Below are 27068 nucleotides of genomic sequence, written 5' to 3'. Positions count from 1 at the left end.
CAGTTTCATTAGGACGGGTGGGCGACGAGCAGATCAGCTTGGAGACATGAGATTTTCTAGCTGTGACCCAGAGCACAGGTTTTTAGCGGAAAATGGGTATTCTTAGTACCAATTATTTTTTTTATTTTTTTATTGCCCTTGTAGGCAGACGAGCATACGGCCCACCTGATGGTGAGTGGTTACCGTCGTCCATGGACTTCAGTAATGCCAGGGGCAGAGCCAAGCCGCTGTCTACCGCTTAATACTCTCCACAAGCCTCAATTAGTTAGTAAGGTCATTGTACAGATTGGAAAAATTCGGATATTATAATCAGTGACACTAAAGTTGCATAAGTGATGATACCTTGAAAGCACGTGTATGCTCTGCAGGATATCCTATAGCACTCGACTCCATTCCCGTGGAACCCAGAAGGGCACTTGCCGCATTGGTATCTGCCGTCTGGTAAGTCCTGGCATGGTACTCCTAAATCAAACAAATATATTCTAGGCACAAATTAGCAATTTTTTCAAAACTTTAGCCACATACTTATCGATATGGCATAATACAGCACGAATGCCTCCTCGTCTACAATCTATAGTCTCTACATATAAAAGTCGCTTAATTCTCACACCATTACCCACAAAAACGATCGACCGATTTTGAACTATGTTTCTTGAGGTCTCTTAAGAATTTTGTTCAAAGTGATTGAAAGAAACCTGCTTCAATAACATACAAGAGAATGAGGTAATAAAAACGTATTGTCATTAGAAAATGTGTCAGGACTTCGACGAGGCCCTACTTCTCAATCAAACCTCATTCGTCACATATTATTAAGCCTTTTTGTTCCAGCGATGTGCATTTTCATTTTATATTTGATGGATCTGTAAATCTCGACATCAAAAACAAAAAAATATAAACAACAACAACCTAGAGGTAAAGACCTCGTGACATTAATCCAAGATAAAATACAAAAGTATAGATTTCAAAGAAAATATATGATGGCACTTTGTATTTATGGTGTTTACAAATGTATAGTTCAACTTACGTCCTCCAAAGCAAGGGTTAGCGCTGCACGCAGTCCTGCAGGTCTGGCCGTCACTCGTCTGCGACCCTGGGCATCTCTCGCATCGGAAACCTTGGTCCGTATCGACGCACCTTTCCCCTACACATAATTTAAAAGGGGTCACCATAGACCCGGCATCACCCATGCTTCCTGCATGCACGTAAGGTGAAGGGAACCCACAATTAACGGCCGTCTGGTGTAGTGGTAAGTGACATGGTCACTACACAAGGGGGTCGCGGGTTCGAATCCCGCCAAGGGAAGATATTTGCATGATAAATATAAATGTATTTTCCAGGGTTATGGATGTATATTAAATATGTGTATGTGTATAATAAAAATCTTATATTTATTTCCGTTATCTGGTACCTGTAACACAAGTTCTTTACGAACTTATCACGGGACCAGTTAACGCGGCGTGACTGTTAGTAAAATATTAAAATATTAATATTAAAAATTAACCACCCTTTAATAATAGAGATTGTGCCAAAATCAGCTGAAGTTTTGACTACTTTAGGTCGTCAATTCGACAATGATACTTCGAAGTATCTTTATGAACAAACAAGAGAACAAACGTAACGTGGTCATAAGTGCAAAACGCTAAGGGATCCTTACTAAGATTTGGTAGATGGTTGTTTGAGGTCCTTAGAGAACTCTAAATCGTCATTTCTACATTTTCATTTACACAAATTATGAACTAAATGACAGACTTCAGAACTGGCGACATATGCTTCTTCGAAATTCGTGCGCTATTTAAAAAAAACTCGTCTGAACGCAAATTCATTAGGTGTGACGTCATTTGGGGTCAAACTTACGATATGCTAGAAAAAATCACGATTACCCACATAATGTGACATCGTGCTGTGATTGGTTATCATGGCGAGAAAAAAGGTCTGATTTTCTAGATTTTATAAACTATTTTGAAATCTTAAAGTTTGTTTTAATTGATTGGGATTGTTTTGGGTTTGGTGGCGGACTACCTATTAAAATCTGTGGTATTAGTGTTATTAGTATTAGTGTAGTCTTAATGTTATTAGTGGTATTAGTCTTTAGATACCTTGTGAGCATGGGCGTCTGTTACACAGTACGGGTCTGCACCTCCGGCCGTCGCCCTCCATGCCGCGCGGACACGACCCACACTCGAACCCCGCGACAGTGTTCCGGCATTCGACCCCTGTTACAGTACCGTACCGCTCATCATTCGATCCCAAATGAGATTGAAAATTAAAAACTTAATTTCCCAGTTTATAATTTCGCATACTGGCATAATTTTTACTGGTGGTAGGACCTCTTGTGAGTCCGCGTGGGTAGGTACCACCACCCTGCCTATTTCTGCCGTGAAGCAGTAATGCGTTCCGGTTTCCAGGGTGGGGCATCCGTTGTAACTATACTTGAGACCTTAGAACTTATATCTCAAGGTGGGTGGCGCATTTACGTCGTAGATGTCTATGGAATCCAGTAACCACTTAACACCAGGTGGGCTGTCACCCAACTAAGCAATAAATATTTTTATTTAATAATATTTAATATTTTTAATTAATAAAAATAAATTGATTTTTTTTTCCCTACCTATTCTGATAGCCTTGAGAGGCTATTTCAGCTTTCGTCCTAACATGTAGTAGCTCACGGGGCTCAAACCATAGTGTTGCTAACACTGACCCTAGCAAGACTCGTGCTTCGCAGAATCTACCACCGGATCGGAAACGCGACCCACTGAGAAGATCCGGCGAGAAACTCAGTGGGCTTAATTTTGATGCTTTGTTTATTTGGAACGATGAAAGCTAGAGTGCATTTTATGTTAACGCATCTATTGTTCTTTTTATAGGGGAGGCGCATCTCTTTCGAGGTTTCCACTTCAGGGGGGCGGGGGCGAGCGAAATGTGATAACGAGTACCGTGCGTACTTACCACAAAGCTCTTAATAAGCTATATTTAGCTTCTTTTTTCATTTACAACTATCCGCCCACATTGCCACATGAGGTCTGAAGGACTATCTTATTGTCTAAGGGCTGCCCTAACCTTCTAACGCATGCTTCGTAGCAAAAACTGCCACAGTCATGTGAGCTCAGAGAGCATCCTACCACACATAGCTTTGCCTTGCAATCTTTTGTTCTGATTCTTATTAGAGAGTAGTTGACATGGTGGGGACTGGTGGTTGGACCTCTTGTGAGTTCGCGTGGGTAGGTACCACCGCCCTGCCTATTTCCGCCGTGAAGCAGTAATGCGTTTCGGTTTGAAGGGTGGGGCAGCCGTTGTAACTATACTGAGACCTTAGAACTTATATCTCAAGGTGGTTGGCGCATTTACGTTGTTGATGTCTATGGGCTCCAGTAACCACTTAACATCAGGTGGACTGTGAGCTCGTCCATCCACCTAAGCAATAAAAAAAAAGACAGACTCAATTGTAATACGAATTAACAATTTCAAATTGTTACTCGCTTGCGCTAAGCTACTGAGATGATGACTTGGTCTTGAATCCTGGAAATTACAACGACCCCGGGAATCCAAAGACATATCGTCTCATTCTTGATACGGTCCCTAGAATTTGAGAATGGACCTAGAATCCTCTAGAACAATTCCAGTTTTTTTTTATTCATACATCGTGTGTTATGTTTTTGTTACCAGTATATTGACCGTTCATTACATTCTCATACCGAGGACATGTTATATGTCAATCTCTTTCTTACTCGACTCTTAGAGCTCATTGACGACCTGTCAAATTTCCTGAATCTACTTCAAACATATACTAATTAATTCCTTATTACATCCATCTTTTCAAGGTCTAACTGACTGCATTTCATCCATAGCTTGCCAACCAAGACAGACTATTTCAGCCAGTGACGTCATCACTTTGACGTGCCTTGCCCAGACAAGATTTGAAGAATCCTGACCGACAGGCCGGGGCTGATGTTGCAAAATCCATCAAGTATTATTTGTTATCAGATAACTGTTCCTTTGTCGGGAATATCAATAGCGCGATAGAATTACGTTTAATTCAAAAAGAGCCCACAGAGTTCTCTGTCTACCCACACAGTTGAAAAATATCCTTGACCATTCACTGTGCGTTCAATTCGTGACACGAATAAGGTTAATCAAGCAACTTGTCTTTCATTTATTCGTTAATACAATAATGTGGGCGAAACTGAGAACTCCGCGGTCCTGTGTTCAATATGAAGCTATTACAGTTGTAGTTAAATAAAACGCAGTGTTTATATTAGAATAAATTTTAATGAATTACCCACACAATATGTTGCTTGATTTACCTTATATATATATATATGTAAGTTGCCTTATATATTAACAGATAATTGCGACCTGATGAAATAGTGCAAATAACTTTAATGGAAATGCAAGAAAGCTACTGATTTCTGACTATAGAATCTGGGATTGATGATTTGTATTTTAGTAATATTTTTTACGCAGCACGCAATGCAAGGCAAACTCAACTAACGCACAAGGTCAACGGCCTCAAGGAAACGCGGGTCTGGCTGCTTTAGATTGCGGGCTCACGATCAGAAACTTTCTAAACCAACAAATATTTATAGTTGACGTACTAGATGATATTGATTAGAGTTATTGTCGTTTTGGCTACTGAATTGTTCAATAACATGGAGACCGTTTGTTTTGAGTATGCGACATACGTATACACTACATATTATTATATATAAATATAGATATGTGTATACCACATAAAAATCTGGATATAGTTATGTGACATCGATCATGAAATGTTTATTGAAAGTTGAAAAGTGTGCTTTAAATATATAAAAAAAAGAAATTCTCTATATTAAACAAAACAAAACGATTGCTTTGCTAAAAGCTAATGAACATGTGAATATAAAAAAAATACAATTTAGAATTGCAATATAATTACTGTTTGAGACATATTCAAATGATAGAGACATAATTTTAATGAGAATGACATGATACTTCATATCCAGGGTGGGTTTATGTAATTAATAACCAGGGTAGCATGAGGATCCGGAGCATCTCTCCACGGGGGGCGGAGTGACGGGTACTCTGTTGCAGCACTGGTGGAGTTGAGACCTTAGGCTATCTATTGTGTGCTTCTGATCCCCGACCTCCCGGCGCAAGTGCTCGATGATCTGACGCAGTAGGGTCAGTTGACGGATGACTTCATCTGTAATGGAAAGTAATTAGCTGAATTTTCGCCGAGGCAGATAGCTAAGGAACCAATAAAGCCACCGATTGGATTTGGTTAATCCCACCACTTTTATATCTGCCCTCAAGCATCCACGCCTTTGAATCTGAGGAACAAATAGCTTGTCAACATAGTTAAGACTTTGATTTTCTCTTCAAACCGATAGGTAGCTTTAACAGAGGGTCTAGCCGAATTCAAAAAGATCTCCTCTTGCTTAGTCATGAAAATTATGCTCACCATCACACGATTCAATGGCAGACTGAGGTATATCCCCTCTTGAAGGCTGCGGTAGAATACCGTTAGCTTCCAAATAATTAGTAGCATCATCTCCTTGCATTTCTTCCTCTCTGTCCATGAGAGCTTCCTTCTTTCTGAATTCTTGGACTTCTTCTACGTCCGATTCAGGTTCGTCCAGTCTCAGTAGAGTGGGAGGTCTGATGTTGTCTTTTGCACAACTCAAAGATTCAACCGCTGCTTTTTCGCTGCCGTATATTTCGACTGGAGCGTTTTCTTCGTGATACTGGTAATAAAGGTGTATTGATATGTCAAACTTACGTTTATACTAAAACGCTATTAATAGTAATAATAATAACTGGAAACAAAATTACACATGACTAGTCACAAACTAGGATTTCCTGAACCATAGAAGCGAGAGTCTGACATAAAAATTTATATGACATGTATTTCTGCAAACGACCCATAAGGTCTAGAGTGGTAAGCAGCGCTTAGCTTTGGCCTTATTAACCCCTCAACAAATGTTGGTCGACGATCGGAATATGCTAACAAAATTACCAGACATCAGATACTACAACACTGCTGACTACTCTCTCGTGATTCCTTTAGTCTCTATTAACAAAAAGAACAGAAAGAGATGGATTTTCAAGGCCGACCTCACAACGAAAATTTAAAAAATTTATTCATTGTTACTTTTTCATTCAAACGTTCGTTTCCAGATTCATCTATGGTTTTCTTGGTATCTTTTTTCATCTATAACTCGTAGAATTGTGTAAATATAAAAAATTAACATCTAGCCCTTATACAATTAATTTTTATAAATATATTACCTGCTATTCTAAAGGGTGATAAATGGTACACAAAAATCACGCTGACCATGATGAAATGTGTACATACCAATTTCGTCTTCTGGTCCCTCAGTATATCCAGAAGGTCGTAAGTTCCGGACATCGAATGCCAATGTAGTGGAACGCAACCAGCGTATAGTCTGACGCCGTTTGATGAAGCCACCAACAAAAGTGTTCCTTTTTCATGATCTTTGAGACCCCACGAAACAGATTTTAGATGGCCTCCGTGTAGACTCTCCAAGGATACTACGACATTTTATTTATTTATTTAAGTAAATATGCTGATTAGACACCTAAACGGGAAACTCAGACGTTTCACCCACTTTATACCTCAGTTAGCCTTTGAATAGTTACACTACAACAGCTACTATAACCCACTGAGTTTCTCGCACCCATTGAGTTTCTCGCCGGAACTTCTCAGTGCGTTGCGATTCCGATCCGGCAGTAGACTCAGCAAAGCACTACTCTGGCTAGGGCCAGTGTTAGCAATTCTCTCACGTTGAGTAAAGTTGGAATAGACCTTTAGGCTACCAACGATTGGGTAGGGGGAAAAACAATATATATGAGATTTGGATGTTTTGACTCTAAGACAGGCATTCAAGTTATTCCATCTATTAACTCCTTTGACCACTTCATATCAGGTAGGTACAGAATAACTTGGTGTTTCATGTTGGGTAAAAAAAAAACAGAATCCTATTTTTAAATCGATCAATAATAAATACGAAATACGATGAGAGCTCCTTTTTTTATTACCTGTGTAGGCAGACGAGACGAGCATACGGCCCACCTGATGGCGAGTGGTTACCGTCGCCCATGGACGTCAGCAATGCCAAGGGCAGAGCCAAGCCTTTGCCTACCTTTGTTGGTTCTTAAATACCTTTGTTTGTTTTCCTGTTGTAATACAACGATATGGATACATCATCTTCGCTCTTAGCGTGGAGTAACTCCTCGCGTCTTGCACTCTTCCCGTGCGGTCCACGCACCAGTATCACGACTTCTCCTCGGTCACGGGCCGACGAAGCAGCTGCGATTAATTCTTCTGTTGCTTCTAGAAATTAAAAAAAACAGTAAATATTAAAACTTTTTCGAAAACAGCTTCAAAAGCGTCGATTTAAAATTATCTAGAAACTTCGGTGCGAGCCTTAGAAACAGTGAAAAGACGTTGTTATTGTTGCCCCAATCTTGATTAACTATAGTTGCTGTTACATTATTTCATTATTTGAGGCGTTGACAAAATTAAACTAGCTTAATTGCCCAATTCCAATATCAAGTTTAACGATAATCCTTTAAAACCAAAAATTATACATGAAAAATCCCCAGTTCTCGTCGAACCTTTCATATAAATGCTTCTATACCCTTAGTATTAAGCGAAAAAAAACAAAAATCCTTTGTATTTCACCTGACAAAATATTAATTTATAATTACATATTAGAAATTTAAAATGGTTTTGTCCTAAATATTAATCGACGATTATTCTATTTGGCACATTATCAACCGTTACCAAATATTTTACGGCTATTTAAAAAATAACAAAGACTAAAGTTCAAACTGATAATGCGACATTGTAATTAACTTTTGGCGATAACAAACCATGGGTAACCTAATTTAAACTGAATATTGTTACTATACAACTATATAAATTTTACCACTTCCGATTGTTTTGCTCTCGGAAGGGAAGGTAGGATGTATTAACCGCTAAATACGATATCACAAGCAGTAATATTACTGTACTTAAAAGTAAAATGGGCTTGGCAAGCCTATCTGGCGATTTCATCAGCAAATAAAGAATTTTCCCAACTATTATTGTAAGTTACTCTGTATCGTAGATTGTTTATACATTTACAATTAAAAAAAATTAAATGTGTTATACTATGTAAATATCACTACATAGGTGTTCTTAAATAGCCGAAAGTTCTTCTAACTAATAGCCGAAAGTTATTAAATAGCCGATATAATAAAAACTAAACTGCACTAATTGTCAGAGCCACCGAGTTTGTAGGTTACGAATAGTAATATAAAAAAAACAAGTCGAATTTAATATCGACAAACTAAATAAATTCAAAAGCATGCAGAGGACGAACGCAATCGCCTGTGAGTCAAAACGGTTGTGTCATCATGATAATAATAACTCCTTGTACGAACCAGTCAAGTCGTCTTTAAAATAAATCCAGTATCCTTTACAGGAGCCTTTACAAGAACTATCGGATAGTCGCGAACAAAAGTGGACGCGGTCGTGCTTACTTCAAGGAGCATCGTACTTGAAGGATAACATAAAATAAATAAATAAATATTTACTAACAATCACGCCACGTTACCTGGTCCCGTAATAAGTTCGTAAAGAACTTGTGTTACAGGTACCAGATAACGGATATAAATGTAAGATTTTTATTATACACATACATATATTTAATATACATCCATAACCCTGGAAAAGACATTTATATTTATCATACAAATATCTTCCCTTGGCGGGATTCGAACCTGCGACCCCCTTGTGTAGTGACCATGTCACTTACACACACACCAGACGGCCGTTTCTATTACATCGTGTTTCTATTACATGAATGCATTAGTTTAACAGTCGAATTAATTTTAAATGGTTTCCGATGCCTGTAGGCATTGATAATGTCGCCACCGTTTTAAAACAAAAGGTTTGGAGTCTGTAGCGTTTTCAAATCAGATCACATGACTGCTACTCCGTAAGTAAGTTAAGAAAGATCTTGCGACAGCCACCGCTAACTTAAATTGTGAATTTAAACTTTATTATACAACGCTACCGCTTCGTTCCACAGCAAAATATAATCGTTTACCCTTTCGCAATATTTATTAATTGACCCAATTTATATTGTATAATAGAAACATAATATCGTTCGACGTTTTCCTGTTGAAATCGCTATCTCATTAACAATGTGGCAGATAAAAACCATAAATAAACTAATGTAGCAACGAATACATAAGTTAGTGCTTATATGCAGTAATGGCTTTGTGCGGTATGTTATTCAGGGTATAAGTTTAATTTTGTTGCTTTAGTATAATATTATTGGAACGAAATTCCTTATGGGACGATGCGGAGGGGTACCCTAACCGGGAAAAACGTCCGTAACGTAAGATTTTTATTATTTATGTATAGTCTTAGTATGATAGCTATACAGTGTCTAATGTATAGTCTACTGACGGTTATTATTATTATTCATATAAATAGCTGTTTCTTTGTATATTATTATTATATATTTTTTATAAATCATTGTGAATAAAATAAAGTTGATAACTTTGTAAAGTAGTTTTTATTTTATTTTTATCAATAAAAAAATCATAATAAAAAATGTATACCCCGTATTATTATTTTCTTAATGCCTCGAATAGAACTTAAAATTAATATTTTTATAATAAGGAGCTTCGTTCCTATCCGGTGTCCCACGACACCACACATCTTTTTTTATTTTTAAGCGAGACGAACTGGCTGGTTCTTCTTAGAAGTGATTGTCATCGGATATCACAGTTCAGCAGCCAAACCGCAGAACGAATTAAGAAGGTCTGTCTCCCTGTACTTGGAAATTAGTGATGTAATTTCACCTACCGCTAAAAAAACAATTCTTATCGAAGTAATATTTTAGTTCGGTCAAAAATTTAAATTACTTTTTCATCCCTCAGAGAATTCATATAATTTTTTAATGTCAGAAATATTATACAATCTTTTAACTGTTTTTGAGCAGAATTAACAAGAAACGCGACTTCCAAATGTTCGATATGACATTACCTGCATTATCTACCAGTCAATCAAAGGTAGTGCAGAGTTAATAAATGGTAGGTGCATTAAAATATAAATTACAAATACATATTGTTACTAAATCCCTAGAATCGTCGAGAATATTCCACAAAAGTCGAGTATTGTGTTTCCGCTCTCTGACAATAGATGACGTTGTACTTCTCGAGCGTTCTAAATGCTACTAGATCCTTCGATATTTGTTTGACCATTCGGCGATAGATGGCGTTACTCTTACTGACGTAACAATATTATGCATACCATAAATCAGTGTAAATTTATATAGGTACATGTAAAAAAAAAATCTTTAGTTTTTAAAAAGGATTTTTCTTCAGTACTGAAGTCCGTCAGTAAGTCATACATATATGTGTATACATATATAAATATACAGTTTATACAGTATTCAAAGGTATATATTAACAAAAACTTAATAAAAAAATTAAAAGTTATTTAAACACGGACAAAATACATCCATTATTAAATTAGTACCTAACTGACCAATCATACAATCACAGCTCGTTACGTTCTGCATGCAAGATAAATATCCCATGTATACAGCACATATGCAATATATTTCTTCATCACACACTCAAGGCGACTAAATTTAAATAAATTTATTTTATTTTGTTTGTCGCCGTGGCCTAAAGATTAAGACGTCTGGTGCATTTGTATATTGCGATGCACCGGTGTTCAATCACCGGTGGGGTTGTATCAATTTTTCTAATGAAATACGTCCTTAACAAATGTTCACGACTGACTTCCACGGCGAAAGAACAACATCATGTAATAAAAAGCAACCCGCAAAATTACAATTTGCATAATTACTGGTGGTAGGACTTCTTGTGCCGTGAAGCAGTAATGCGTTTCGGTTTGAAGGGTGGGGCAGCCGTTGTAACTATATTGAGACCTTAGAACTCAAATCTCAAGGTAGGTGGCGGCATTTACGCTCTAGATGTCTATGGGCTTAGGTAACCTGGTATTAAGTACCAGGTGGGCCGTGAGCTCGTCCACCCATCAATGTAATAAAATTTTAAAAGGCCATTGTTTTTTTCTTTTCTTCATAATCTTAAAAAATAATTACTGAATATAAAAACAGATGATACCAGTTTCTTTTTTTTTACGGATAATAACCATTTTTATCTTACAAATCTGAAGTTTCAATATGAATTCGTTCATAGTGCGTGAGTTATTTTGCGTATTCCTTTAAGTTTGTATCAAGAATCAATACACCTCTGGTCCCGTTAGAGGAATCCCGGTAATTCCGTAAGCTCCCGTACCGAGGCTCGAAGTGACGTAACCATTGCGTGTTAACGGTGCTCGATAAAAATCCAGTCGAGCCTTTTACAGCCTTCCCGCTCGAATGATTGACCCCGATGTAGTTGTAGAAGAAGTCTAATCTAACTTCATTCCGTCATGATCGATTGCACTGATTTCATCAAGATTTTACCGTTGTTTATTATCCGACTTCAAAGAAAGAGAACGTTCTCAATTCCCAGGTAAAGTGTTTCATTGAAATTAAATTACAAAAATATTCTAAAAACTACTGTAACTAAACTTTGAGACCTTAGAACGTATATCTCAAGGTGGGTGGCGCATTTACGTTGTGGATGTATATGGGCGCCAGTAACCACTTAACATCAGGTGGGCTGTGAGCTCGTCCACTCATCCAAGCAATAAAAAAAATAAAAAAAATATATTCGCCCAAGCAATAAAAAAAATATATTCGAACAAAGCCGCAGGGCATGACTATTACGAATTAAATAAAGATTTTCCAACGAAAGACATATTATGAAATACAAATTTATATTATATTTTTCATTTATCTATACGATAGTATAAGTATCCTCTTCTTAAAGCAATATTAATAATTAATAAATTATTTTCTTATATTATAAGCTAAATTAGTTCTCACTATCGTAATTGTAAGGAACTTTGTATACACACTCAGCACATTTGTCTTGTTTGGTCTTTTATGTGGCCTTAAGTTACAAGCCAGATTTTATACTTATTGTTACTTATTGTGTGTCTTTTTAACTTGTAATGTGTATTGTGTGCCTAATAAATAAATAAAAACTAAATAATACATATTATTTTATATAAGGGGTCGCCCAAGGTTTCGGGTGGAGTGTGGTGGATTCGATTTGATTAAAATTGGATGTGAATGGATTTGATAATAAATTTGCCGTCTTTTTATCAAAATTTTATCAAATCAATGACCTCTAAATCTTACTGGTCAAAATGCAATATCTCAACTTTAACAACTATTTAAATGCAGACATTATTAACGTAATATTTTCTGTTTATTTTATTATCTCAATGGTTATGAAGGTATAATTTCATAGAGACGGGAAAAACTCCGAACTATGTTGGATAATCACAGAACAAACATAATAATATCAGTAATAGCATAATAAGGTATGAGCGAGGTCCCTGATTGTCGGTGGGTGTCTGTTACCCAAAAAGGAAACTTAACGAACAAATTCTTAATCAGCTGTTCAAAACCGGTTCTTCGACATTGATCCTTTTACAAAACCGGATTAAGGATTATTGTAATATCAATATTACACACGGTTAACCTAAGGCTAAGTTTAAAATGAAAAAAAAACCTGATATACTGGTATCTTGGAGTTATATAGCTTTACATTTTTTGCTAGATAAAAAATACCCTTATTTACCTTGAAATCGTTTATATTGTAATAATTTTAAATAAATAGAATTCAGTTTACCTAGTTAATTGTCGAATTTGAATTCTTTTATTGCTTAGGCACCCGCCTAACGAGCTCACAGCGCAAGTGGCGTTAAGTGGACAATGGAAACCAAGAACATGAAATCTCGGCATGAATCAGAAATTAAGGCTTTCATTGTTACATTCATATTAATTTTTACTGGTGGTAAGGCCTGTTGTGAGTCCCCACGGGTAGGTACCACCACCCGGCCTATTTCTGCCGTGAAGTAATAATGCGTTTTGGTTTGAAGGGTGGGGCAGCCGTTGTAACTATACTGAGACCATAGAACTCATATCTCAAGGCAGATGGCGGCATTTACGCTCTAAATGTCTATGGGCTTCGGTAACCACTTAACACCAGGTTGGCCGTGAGCTGGTCCACCCACATAAGCAATAAAAAAAAATTAAAGATAAAAACCACACTTTTGCGAGTAGGATAAACCAAAAATAAAGAGTTATTTTTACCTTCTTTTACTAATCTTCCAAAGGACAGAACAGATTATGACGACACTTTTAAAGACAGATAAAGATTCCTCGAACGATTTCATAGAAATCATATTTGCATACGATAAGTTTGCTAACATTGAATCCGTAATGTTGATTTGAATCTCATTCAGTAATAATTAGAGCATTTTAGCACCAGAACAAAGAACGGATGTGTGACTATTAACAGAATTGTATATTTTTTTTCAAACATCTGGGTTTCGTGAGTTTTTCAAGGACGCAAACAAAGCACTGAGTTATGAAAGAATCGAGGTCTGCAGATAATTATAATAACTTTATCAATGAATTGTTAGGGTACGTGGATTGACTTTTATTGATTTATTAGCTGACCCGGCAGACTTCGTAGTGCCTAAATCGATAACTGAAAGACCTAAGCCTTTGTATAAAATAAACTTTAAAAAAAACAAAAGGAATCCGTCCGACGGGAGCCACATCAAAAGAAAAACAAAATTGTTATTTTCATTTAATTCTTTTAACTCTTTAAACCTTCTCTGAACTTCCACAAATAATTCAAAACCAGAATTAGCCAAATCGGTCCAGCCGTTCTTGAGTTTTAGCGAAACTAACGAACAACAATTCATTTTTATATAGGTATAGATAGATAGATAGAAGATAGAAGATAGATTAAAGGTCATAATATCATCATTCTGCCCTTCTCCCAGTCACCTGGGGTCGCAACATATTTTCTCTTTCAATACTCCTCTATCATATACCATTTATTCGATCACTCCTCTCCTACACATTGTCGTCTTTCACGCAATCCATTCATTTTTCTTAGGTCTACTTCTTCCTCTTCTTCCCCTTAAAGGTCATACTAGTGGGCCAAAATTAAGAGGACAAAATACGAAACTCTGACATATCTTGAAGCTGACTATATATTTTAAGGTCCGCTTCCACAGTCCCACTCACAACAGCATGAAGGCTTTAGGTCATGCGTAGGAACGAATTATTGTTTGGTGGGCGTATTGTAATGTCAACAAGACCCTTATTGTTTTATTACATTTACGAAACACTGTTAAATTATTACCTAACCATTGTTTAGGTAGCACTTTAAACTAAGTACATATTTTATGAGTAGACAATAAAATATGGAATGCACATTCAATTGATCAAAAGTGTTTTTACTTAGGTTTTTTTTTTTTATTGCCTAGATGTGTAGACGAGCTCACAGCCCACCTGGTGTTAAGTGGTTACTGGAACCCATAGACATCTACAACGTAAATGCGCCACACATCTTGAGATATAAGTTCTAAGGTCTCAGTATAGTTACAACGGCTGCCCCACCTTTCAAACCGAAACGCATTACTGCTTCACGGCAGAAATAGGCGGGGCGGTGGTACCTACCCGTGCGGTCTCACAAGAGGTCCTACCACCAGTAATTACGCAAATTATACGCAAAAAAAAAAAAAAAAAAACATTTAAAAAAAATACTTATATACGTTTAAAAATACAAATGTATACTTTTACAATCACGGCACTTATTTCTTAACGCAATAGCAAAGGTTAATAATGCTTAGAGAATTAAAAACCCTTTCGATATTCACACGCGGTAAGAATTTAATAATCAGACGTACCTATTACTATAAATAAATTTGCCTATAATTATATAAAAATACTAGCGACCCGCCCTCGCTTCGCTTCGGAAACTGTAATTTATTATTGATTTCTCCACTATTTAATGGATGTTATTATACATAATAATATAAACCTTCCTCTTCAATCACTCTATCTATTAAAAAAAACACATCAAAATCCGTTGCGTAGTTTTAAAGATTTAAGCACACATAGGGATATAGGGACAGAGAAAGCGACTTTGTTTTATACTATGTAGTGATTAATAACGCTATGTCGTGCTTTCTCGAATCTTCTAAAGAGCAAACTAAATCATTTCATATTGCAATTGTTAATTCGACATGACCGAAAAGCTATCAGTGTGATTATTAAAGAAATCGCTTACGAATACCTTATTCACAGACGCGTCGGTGACCTGGTGATGTCATAGCTACAAAGAGCCGTATTTTGATTGCTGTAACTGTACAATGCAGCATCCAGGCGAGACAGAATATTTGGCCTTGTGTCAAAGCAGCTGGGCATATTTAGGCATAACATTGAAGTCCCGATAGCATTGACTCATCTCAAACGCATGATCGCTTCGAGGTGGATACATGTTATCGATGGAATCGGTAGGCAGCGGCTTGGCTCTGCCCCTGGCATTGCTGAAGTCCATGGGCGACGGTAACCACTCATCATCAGGTGGGCCGTATGCTCGTCTGCCTACAAGGGCTATTTAACCCATAGACACAGCCCACTGAGTTTCTCGCCGGATCTTCTCAGTGGGTCGCGTTTCCGATCCGTTGGTAGATTCTGCGAAGCACTGCTCTTGCTAGGGCCAGTGTTAGCAACACTCCAGTTTGAGCCCCGTGAGCTCACCTACACGTTAGGGTGAAGTTGATATAGCCTCTAAAGGCTATCAGCATAGGGAGGGAAAAAAAAGAAAAAAATAATTTAGGATGCTAAAATCATTTTTTTTATTGCCCTTGTAGGCAGACGAGCAAACGTCCCACCTGACAGTGAGTGGTTACCGTCGCTCATAGACATGAGCAATCCAAGAGGCAGAGCCAAGTCACTGCCTACCGATCAATAATCTCCACAAGCCTCGTATGAAGAAGGACATGTCATAGCGTTCGGGAAACGCCGTGAAAGGGAGCTCATCCCAAAGCCGGGTAGTGCGTTACAAAAATGATCTCTCGAAACGCACTGTGGATAAACGCAGTGGTTCCATGTAGTATGGATGAACTCTACTCCGGTGGCGGGCGGTGCGATAGAAAAAACGAGCTCGAAGTCTCAATTGTATTATCAGCTGTCCCATCTTCCAAACCGGACCGCAACAGCATTTAACATAAATAATCTTTATTAAATCGTTTTACCCTTCCCTTGACATAAAATTAAATAAGAAACACAACACATTTTAACGACTGGCAACACAGCTGTGAACGTAATCATGAAACGATTCCCACAATAATGGCCGGCTGATTAATTACATTAATTTCATAAACACATCACATGTTTCTTCAATATGTTTCACAAAGTCCCGTAAGTCAATGGAGAGACGTCGAAAACACCATTGACAACTCGATTTACTGACACCCTTTTATGTCATTTTCTATGTTAAATATTAAAAAATCTATGGTTTTTGCGAGACTACGTTCAAAATCGCTTCACGTTCTATGCTGTTGTCATAGCTTCACGCGAAAAAACATGTATGGCAGCATTTAGGTAAGTAATGATTGATTGGCCAACCTGTGTGTGTGTACTTTTAATAAGGTATTAAACAATAATGACATCTGATATTTGCTTTTTTAATATTGCTTTTATTAGCTTCAGACGTGACGGAATCTTTGAACATGATTTTGACCCCCCTAAAAACGTCGGATTAACTCGAAATTTGGTATACTTATTAAGGAACGACGACAATTTAACAATAAAAAAAATGAAAAAAATAATTGAAAAAATTGAAATTGAACTAAAAAATGAAAAATAAATAATAGTTTAAAAAAACTAACAAAATACGCTTTTATAGAAAGCAGGGGTGCATGATATCAGTAGTTATAAATATTTTATGAGCAGATATGAGTAGAAGGGTTATTTTGATAATATCCTGAAAAGCTGGTGGCATTACTGGTGGTAGGACCTCTTGTGAGTCCGCGCGGGTGGGTACCACCACCCTGCCTATTTCTGCCGTGAAGCAGTAATGCGTTTCGGTTTGAAGGGTGGGGCAGCCGTTGTACCTGTACTTGAGACCTTAGTTCTAGATGTCTTTGGGCTCCAGTAACCACTTAACACCAAGTGGGCTGTGAGCTCGTCCACCCATCTAAGCAATAAAAAAAAAGCACTCCACGGTTTTTTTACAATAAAATCATTTTTTCTTATTTTTAATTCAAATTTATTAAAAAAACATTTTCTATTTTTTAGTTGGATTTTCTATAAAAGCGTATTTTGTTAGTTTTTTTAAACTATTATTTTTATAAAGATTTTATAACTATATATCAATGTAGTTTGAATTTATTATTTTAAACGTTCACATTACAATGTCATTGGATTGGTCACACTCTGAGAAAGCCCGATACACACCTATCAAAGAGAGCACTGACCTGGAAAGTGTCTGGTAAAAGGAAGAGAGGCCGCCCCAGTACAACTTGGCGTCGCTCGGTGGAGCAGGAGCTAGGGGTCTTGGGCATGACGTGGGAGGAGCTAGAACAGACTGCCCAAGACCGATACAAATGGAAAAATTTGATTCGAGCCCTACACCCCAGCAGAGGGTAATAGGAAAGCATGATGATGATGATGACATTACAATGTACGGCTTTCACATTACTAGCTTTCGAAAACAGCGAAAAAAAAACGTAAGCAGGAAAATGAAATATTTCATCATCCCCGCGGAGTCAGATGTGTCAGTCGTTCCTAAAAGGTAAACCAATAGTTTAATTGAGAAACCAGAACTGTGCAACATCAGTCGCGGCTGGAACACGACGTGACCATATGGTGCCCCTCTGGCCGTCGCGACCGCATTTTCCTGATGTCATTTGAATTACAGTAATCATTCTCGTTATTGTATTTATCATTACTAGCGGTCCCCCAGTACTAGTCGAAATTCGACTATAATTAATTTAAATTATAAGTTTGAACATATGGTTCTATTGTCAAAGATATACTTCTATTTAAATTTATACTAGCGACCCGCCCTCGCTTCGCTTCGGAAACTGTAATTTATTATTGATTTTTCCACTATTTAATGGATGTTATTATACGTTCCTCTTCAATCACTCTATCTATAAAAAAACCGCAACAAAATCGGTTGCGTAGTTTTAAAGATTTAAGCATGCATAGGGACAGAGAAAGCAGCTTTGTTTTATACTATGTAGTGATAATCAAAGATTTCACCAAGACTAAGCTATAGACAAATAATATTCAAGACAAAAAATATTAATCTATTCTTAATTTGACCACAGACTTTGAACAATAACAAAAGTTTGACAATAAACAAAACAGTGTAAATGTGTGTCAAATACATAGTAGTGTGTGTAATGTTTTTTTTTATTGATTTAATGTATTGTTTATATATAATTTTAAATAAATTTTTGTAAAAAGGGGTACAAAGTTTTTGCTTCACTTATTCATATATAGATGAAACTGCGCTTTGTAAGGCTTTATTATCAGACAGACAAATCTCATTACAGTAGTAAGTGCAGCTTATGCACAGCAATAACGAGAAGAATTAACAAGGAATATCAGATAGATATCTTTCAGTCTACAGACAGACAGATATATTTTTTTTGTTCAGGAGGAAATCGCCGGACTCCCACCCTCCACTGGGGATGGCGGGCGGGGTATGTCGGAGTCGAACCGACTAAAACCTCCTGTCGCTCAACAACCCACGGCCGAGCCTCGCATGAGAGAGAACTCATGAAAAGGCAAAGGGGGGAGAGTGAAGCGTTTAGTGCGGAGCACGTCTCTCCTATCATTCTCCCCCTCGGGACGCTGGACCGGCGGTCGTCGGCGCCACGACCACCAGCCCTCTCGGTCGGCAGGCTGTTCGAAGCCCGCCTAGATGGCGCCGGTTAGAGCAAACAGACAGATAGGCCTCCCGTAGCTTCGCCACAACCACTAGTCCTGCGCAGCCTACATCCAGCGGATTCCTTCAACAAGACGTCGGTCCAACTTGTGAGAGGCCTACCCACGCTACGTCGTTCGATACGAGGTCACCACTCGAGAACTTTTCGGCCCCAGCGGCTATCTGTTCGGCGAGGAATGCGCCTACTGCCATTTTGAAAATGAATAATTGCTTGATTCACGTCAAATAAGTATTCCGTTTATTCAAATTTACTTTGGTGTACCCAACAACAAAAGCCCTTTAGGGCTGCAGCGCCCACAAGGAGGCGATATCGCCCACTTTGGGAAAGGCTATTCTACAGTATACTATTCTTTATTTTTTTATTGCGTAGATGGGTGGACGAGCTCACAGCCCACCTGGTGTTAAGTGGTTACTGGAGCCCATAGACATCTACAACGTAAATGCGCTACCCACCTTTCGATATAAGTTCTAAGGTCTCAGTATATTTACAACGGCTGCACCGCCCTACGCATTACTGCTTCACGGCAGAAATAAGCAGCATAGTGGTAGCCCGCGCGCACTCACAAGAGGTCCTACCACCAGTAATTACGCAAATTATAATTTTGCGGGTTTGATTTTTATTATTTCACCTAAACTACGTACCTACTGAGCTGTAAGGTCGTACTTGCTTTGAAATAACGTCTATTCAAACTGTAGTTTCCGAAGGTAAGCAAGCAGAACGCTAAACTTGGCTGTCATGACAACTACCTTATAAGCAATTTAATAAAAAAATAAAAAAATAACACATGTATGAGCCGCGACATGCTCAGCATAATTTCTGTACTTCCGTTGGGAACATAACTCATCGCGTTTCTATTTCTGTATTTTAGTACAGTAACGAACAAAAGTGTTACATTATTTTAGTAAACTTTTTATATGAGTTTTATTAAAATTTAACGAAATATTCCAAAGTACTTGAACTGTTAGTGTAAAAATTTAAAGCTCGTGGCAGGGCATCTATACACATTAGAGAATACAAGTATGAATACTTTAATCGCTATGTCGTAAAACACACCCTAACATATTTTCATAATACTTTCCCTAATTTCATATCTAGAATATGCTCTATTCGATAAACTTGGATATTTTTGTCTCGAAGCAGGGCTTTTTGAGAGCAACAATCAGAATGCAATTAAACACATTAACTTCACAGCTCAAAGTCAGTAGTAGCATTGGTGTTCTTAACCCTTTTAGTGCTGAGCTTATTTTCCATATTTTGCAGAAATTGCTAAAGGATTTTTATAAAAAAGTACCTTATATAAAAAGCCTAACCTCCAAAAATAAATACAAAATCAAAGCGAAATTCACAGCCAAATAATTTTAAATGGCTATAAAACAAGTCAGTATAGGTCAATACCTAATATCTATAATAAAACTGCGCAAATACTTTATACGCGTTTAATAGAGAATCGATCTATCGACGGCTCCTAGTACCAGGTGAGCTACAAACTCATCTTCTTATCTGCAATAAAATCCATTAAATGTATTCTAAAGTATGCGCCGAGACAATACATATAGACATCAATCTCTTTTCTGGCAACAGCATTAATTACTTAATACAAAAGAAAATAAGTCGAAACCATTAAGCTCAGAGACTAACGCCACCGGTCATTCACATCTCGATGTACTAAGTATTAGCGAAAACTGAACCCTTATTCCTAAGTGGATAAAGATAATAAAGAAGCCTTTATTAACAACCTTACTTCATATTTAGGTACATACTATTAATGTAATTGTTCTAAGCATTTCACATCGGCAAAAATGCTTTCGCATAGCATTCCCCCAAATCCTGCCATGAGTCCCGGTCGTAGCAATTCCTCTTCCACGTAGAGCCTGCAACGGCCTTTATTTCGTCTACCTACTTTTGGAACGATCGTCCTTTTAATCTTTTCCCCTCTCGTGGATAAGGAAAATTTAAATAAATGCTCCTGGGGTTCCCATACACTGCTATTTTTTTGAGGCCTAGTAACGAGACCTTTAAGCCAAGTCTTATATTCTCTTCTTACATTTCGTTATAATATGAAAAACTAAATGAAACGAAATTAGATAGAATGAAATATAATCTCAGTAAAATGGTGGTTATTTACTGAGACTTTTACAGCGGACATACAAATTTAGCCCAAAAGCTTTGTTTTGTTTTCCTACATTTATGGACTTTCAAAGATACTAAACAATTAATAAACCACGGAATAGATAAATAAGGTTATTATTATCCTTATTATTAGCCTTATTTATCTATTCCGTGTAATAAACCATCGTTATTATACATTTAAACTTCGAGAAACACTATCTATCTATCTTCGTCCATAGACGTCCACCGCTCGACATAGGCCTCCCCCAAGCACTAAATGAACAAAATAAAGTATTTCACTCAGCTTCGCTCCTCAAGTTCCCGCCAAAAGTCTTTCCCCCTACGCTGACATTATGATTATGAGTCCACAGGGTTGACAGCGCCAAACTTTTTAATAGGCACCCGCTCTCAAATGACCCATGGACTCGTAATCATTATCGTTTTTTTTTTACCGAAGCAAAATACTGGAGTAGGGTTGAGTGACCCTAAATTAATTTCAATGAACGGTCACTTAAAATATTTCGCGATAAAATTAGCAAGACGGTATTTGTAAATGGCATAAGTTATTTGACACAGAGTGTTCTGCAGGGAACATACGTGTGTTCAACTCTGGTAGATGAATAAGTTATATTACAATAATATTTAGGGGTGAGATCAAGGAGCAAACCCAGGACAGGGTCAAGTGGAAACAGCTTGTGAGGGCTCTATGTACCAGCGAGGTACCCTAGGACTTCAACAACAACCCTTTGTCTTGTTTGCTTTAACAATTAATTCTACCAATGCCGGTCCCAAGCCCGGATGAGAAAAGGGGAGGGTTGAGATGGGGTTCAAACTTCGATCGATCAAATAAGGCTTCAGTGGCATCGAAGAACTAAATCTCTTCCAAAAGCACTGCCGTGGAAGAAAGCTCCTCCCACCATGCGTATTTTCCCAAGAAACCGTCATGAAGCCATAACCCTCAGCATTGAGGTTTATCGACGCTAGGATGAGGAAACAAAAACAAATATGGCATATTTTATTCTCCCGCTGTACGTTGAAGTGTTACTTTATTTCTGTACCTGCTTGCATAGCTTGCAACATCGCTCTAATCACCATATAAATAGTTTTCAATGCTCGAAGCGAGGTGTTCAGTTACGTTCCAAATATACTGGAGTTGGGAAACGAATCTTGCCACATGACACACGCAGTAGTGGATAACTTAATTCGATTTAGTTTGATACTACTTAAATACCTTAAATAGCATTGTAAAAGAAAATAAATCAAACTACCCCATTTTCAATGAATACAGTAGATCAATCTACTATCCCTATTCCCCTCAAGGGGAATAGGAACTATAGGTATAATAGGGACAAATCTGGTATGTCACAATACTTTTGTCTTGTTGTTAGAGATTTAACTTTGTTGAACTGAAAATTACTTTTATTTAGTGTTTAAGAATATTAAATAGTTTAATTTAGTCATCGAAGTTTTGTAACTCATTAAAGATCTATTAATTAAGAGCATTCAAGTTGAAGGTGTCGTGTAGATATCTAAAAGCGCGTTAAGACTCGTTTTCTCGCAAATTATTATCGATATATTATATTTACAATGTATTTACATTAATAGAGGTTCATGACCGCGCTCAAGGTAAGAAGAATATTAACAATACATAGCTGATGGCACAACGGACTGATCTATGTACATTATTAATACGTGAAGCAAAAACTTTGTACCCGTTTTTACGAAAATTGCGCGGACGGAGGAGTAAGAATTTTCCCCACACTTATAGAGAACATAGAGAAGGAGTGCAGAATGTTATTTTTTTTTTTGTTAATAAACATAAAAAATACAGTAAATTCATAAAAAAAAAGTGTGTGTGTCCGCTCCGACGCACGACTGGAGTTTACTGGATATAAAAAATTAAACGAAACAATACGAGAAATAGTTCTATATTACGACAACACGATACACTACAGATTATTAACAAATTAACGAGACACAAAACAAACGACTAACAAATATATGAAAATACAAAATGAGAGAAACGCGCGATCAGTACGAGGCTTTGTGGCGGACTGCCGGCGCAGCAGCCCGGCGCGCATTTCGTGTGACATGCGCATAACGCATTTCGTGTGACATGCTAGTACGATTTTGGTCCCCATAATTTTCATACCCCGGGCCTATATATGTAAATCGATTCTAAAGGAGTAAACTCCAAAAATAAAAGTGTGTGTGTCCGCTCCGACGCACGACTGGAGTTTACTGGATATAAAAAATTAAACGAAACAATACGAGAAATAGTTCTATATTACGACAACACGATACACTACAGATTATTAACAAATTAACGAGACACAAAACAAACGACTAACAAATATATGAAAATACAAAATGAGAGAAACGCGCGATCAGTACGAGGCTTTGTGACGGACTGCCGGCGCAGCAGCCCGGCGCGCATTTCGTGTGACATGCGCATAACGCATTTCGTGTGACATGCTAGTACGATTTTGGTCCCCATAATTTTCATACCCCGGGCCTATATATGTAAATCGATTCTAAAGGAGTAAACTCCAAAAACATTACACACCATATATTTGACACACGCACATACATGAATGATGATGAATGCACTCTTTTGTTTATTGTTAAAGTCTGTAGTCAGATTGAGAATAAATTAATATTGTTTGTATATACTATTGGCTATACTATAGTATAGCCTTGTGAAAACTGTGATTATAGAAGTCAAATGTTCAAACTTATAATTTAAATTATTAATTGCGGTCGAATTTCGACCACTGGGCGACCACTAGTTTTATACTAATACTACTCATAATTTCTATAGATTAGTATGGGTTCGCTTGCAGTAAATTTATTAGTAATACGGTACTCTAATATGCACAGAGCTTAATTTCCTCACAGCGGGCAAAGGGCCATAGGGAACAGGAGAGTTTTGTTTATTTATTGCTTAGATGTGTGGACGAGCTCACAGCCCACCTGGTGTTAAGTGGTTACTGGAGCCCATAAACATCTACAACGTAAATGTGCCACACACCTTGAGATATAAGTTCTAAGGTCTCAGTATAGTTACAACGGCAGCCCCACCCTTCAAACCGAAACGCATTACTGCTTCACGGTAGAAATAGGCAGGGCGGTGGAACCTACCCGTGCGGACTCACAAGAGGTCCTACCACCAGTAAAAAAGTTGTAGCAACGTAATCAAACACATACCAATTAATTTTCGCATTTATAATATTGACAGCTTTTAATAGCAGCTTCACTCGGGTGTTGATATAGAAAAGATATCCCAAAGGAATAGCTTTTTTTATATTTTTAACCGACTGCAAAAAAAGGGAGGATGTTTTTAGCTCGACTGTATTTTGTTTGACGTGCGTTGCCTCAAAACGTTTTTTTTCCTTTCTGAAAGCTGTTGCTTCTCATGTGGTCCTAATTAAGACTTGACCAGTAGTTGATTTCGGAGAGTCCTAAATAATGCATATTTTATTGATTTAAACCACACTGATGATATTGTTATTAAAATCGATTTTTTCTTTTTCATTAAAATTTTGTATTATTTCTCTGACTTCTGAATTATTACTCTGACCTCCTTTTGTGTACCCCTAGCAACGTGTATGCAAATTTTCGCAATGATCAGCTAAGTAGTTAGACGTAAAAGCGTAACAAACAAACAATTATTTATTTCTTCTACTAGATTTATATTATTATCGATGGACTAGCTGACTTACAGGCTCTCAAACTGTGCAATTATTTCACATGATGACTGTTAATATTCAAAAGTCAATTAACATTTTTTTTTGCGCGGGAAAATACTATACAGATTCTCCGACGTTACTTCAAGTATTTGCAATAAAATTATTTTGTTGGAAATTTATCTTTTTGTTTTAATTGCCTTTGCAAGCAGACGAGCGTACGGCCCACCTGATGGTAAGCGGTTCCCGACGCTCATGGGCGTCAGCAATGCCAGTAGCAGAGCCAAGCCGCGGCCTACCGTCTCCTACTTATCTTGCACTAGCGTTACAATGGATACATCTATCTATATATTATTAAATAAAAATGAATTGCTATTCGTTAGTCTCGCTAAAACTCGAGAACGGCTGGACCGATTTGGCTAATTTTGGTCTTGAAATATTTGTGGAAGTCCAGAGAAGGTTCAAAAGGTAGATAAATATGAAAATCCTCGGAATTAAATAAAAATAACAATTTTGTTTTTCCTTTGATGTGTCCCCCCTCGGGCGGATTCTTTTTGTTTGTTGTAAGTTTATTTTATACAAAAGTTTAGGTCTTTTATCTATCGATTGAGGCATTACGAAGTCTGCCGGGTCAGCTAGTTTAGTATAAAGTACGATGAAGTAAACTTACCTCGGTCCATAGTGAGGGAGTTCACCATCGCCACCACAGCAAGGACAGAGAAGATTCGTGCGCACATGGCCGGAATCGCCATGTCTGCTAAAATGTTACAATCACGAAAATTCCGATATTTTAATTCCAATACTCAATATATTCATGTTCAATTACAATACTTATATAAGAATTTACAATCCACTATTCCATTTTTGAAATTAATAAAATACCACGCTAAAAACTCGAACATAGATAAAAAATATAACACTTATCGCTTTATAGATTTGACCTTTTTAAGAACTTTTTAATACGATATTAATATTATAATATACTAAGACTAAAAATTACATGTTTTTTTTTTAAATATTTCCTTTGTTTATACATACTAAGCATTTTTCGTATATTTACCGCGTTATTGCTAATCACTTTATTCCCGCCAATTTAATATCCCGCGATTTTTTTTTTCAGTTAGCAGGAACTGCATGCGCAACGCGTGCGCAAACTACTCACGCACAACCCGACTGACAAAACTGGCAAGTGGCAAGCTTGCTTAGAGCATCACCCGAAGGAATCACAGCTTCTACAGATGATGTCATTTTGTTACTTCGATATCGTAGGATCAATTATTACATCATTTAATAAAGTATTTCAATTTAATGAACATACAAATATGAATTGCGATTGAAGGTCGTTTTTGGGTATCAATAAATAAACAATTTATTGGTCAGCGGTTTTAATGTAGGTTGTACGATAAGAAATCGCCATAAAATGACATCTTGGTCAGTGAATTTATAGTATATCTGTTACCATATTTTAATATACCATACTTACCGTAATATTATATTATAGTAGTGAAGCATTTATGTCCCAAAACTTTTGCTCTTGGTAACGACAAGATCCACTCCTGCAGTGACAAGAAAACGAACGCGCGACTATCCTCGCCCTGGTGGCAATATAGAAATCTTAGGTTGACACTAGGACTAGACGCGCCACTGTTAATAGGATAGCAGACTGAGAAAATCCTGTCATGCCACCCAGATCAGAATTGCAACTAGCCTTTGAGACCAGAACGTGATACACACTTCATTTTCACAAGAAAGAGCAAATTATACCCGTGTCGAATACACGAGGCACCAGAATTATACCCCAGCGTGTCCATTGTAAGGATACAGCCTCTTCCCACAAGCCTAGGTGATCTTAGCAAACAGGTAGAAAAAGTATATTGTAACTAAGGACGGATGACAGATAAATAGAAAGTCGCATACCCGACCCATCTTCTGATATCATATAACATAGCACAGAAGAGTGTCAATAATTAATTACATTCCATGACTTTATTGTATTACGGTAGATAATTAATACAATCATCTCCACTCAAAAGCAACCATCATTCTCACGAGCACGACGATTTCTTGAAATTTAAGTTTAACTAAGTTCAAAATAAATTATTAAAATAAACGTCTTTCTTGTTTTGATTTGGAATTGATTAAAAAAAGCTGAGAATTGGATAATTTTATAAATGTCATATTTATTAAACCAGCAGTTTGGTAATAATTTAAATTAGATTGAATGCAGGTATTAAAAAAACTAAAACAGCTATCAAACTAAGAAGGTAGTAGAATATTAAATTGTTTGCAAGGGATGCTCTGAGTGTGGAGTCTGAGTGAAGAGTGCTCTGAGGAATTGTTCGAGATGATACAGTCATCTCGTTTTT

General features: G+C 37.2%; 1 protein-coding gene across 2 annotated transcripts in view; it reads right to left on the bottom strand.

The window, feature by feature from the left end:
* The window catches only part of Tsp (Thrombospondin), a 37842-nt gene extending 11920 nt beyond the window's left edge, over positions 1 to 25922 (bottom strand). The window contains exons 1-9 of one of the 2 annotated variants that reach the window (XM_028169642.2): positions 25763 to 25922; positions 25373 to 25459; positions 7160 to 7330; positions 6332 to 6528; positions 5438 to 5720; positions 5003 to 5179; positions 2097 to 2213; positions 1025 to 1141; positions 343 to 462 (exon numbers count right to left, since the gene is read on the bottom strand). In XM_028169642.2, the coding sequence (XP_028025443.2) occupies positions 343 to 462; positions 1025 to 1141; positions 2097 to 2213; positions 5003 to 5179; positions 5438 to 5720; positions 6332 to 6528; positions 7160 to 7330; positions 25373 to 25454 (1264 nt within the window). In that variant the 5' untranslated portion in view covers positions 25455 to 25459; positions 25763 to 25922. The remainder of the gene's footprint in view (positions 1 to 342; positions 463 to 1024; positions 1142 to 2096; positions 2214 to 5002; positions 5180 to 5437; positions 5721 to 6331; positions 6529 to 7159; positions 7331 to 25372; positions 25460 to 25762) is intronic. The other variant, XM_028169643.2, reaches the window with a different exon arrangement.
* Between the last annotated feature and the right edge of the window lie 1146 nt (positions 25923 to 27068).

The sequence above is a fragment of the Bombyx mandarina genome, chromosome 19 (genome assembly GCF_030267445.1).
Source record: "Bombyx mandarina strain Sakado chromosome 19, ASM3026744v2".
In the NCBI taxonomy this organism is placed as follows: domain Eukaryota; kingdom Metazoa; phylum Arthropoda; class Insecta; order Lepidoptera; family Bombycidae; genus Bombyx; species Bombyx mandarina.
Note: the sequence above shows the minus strand (reverse complement) of the source record. Positions and strands in the feature narration are given on the sequence as shown.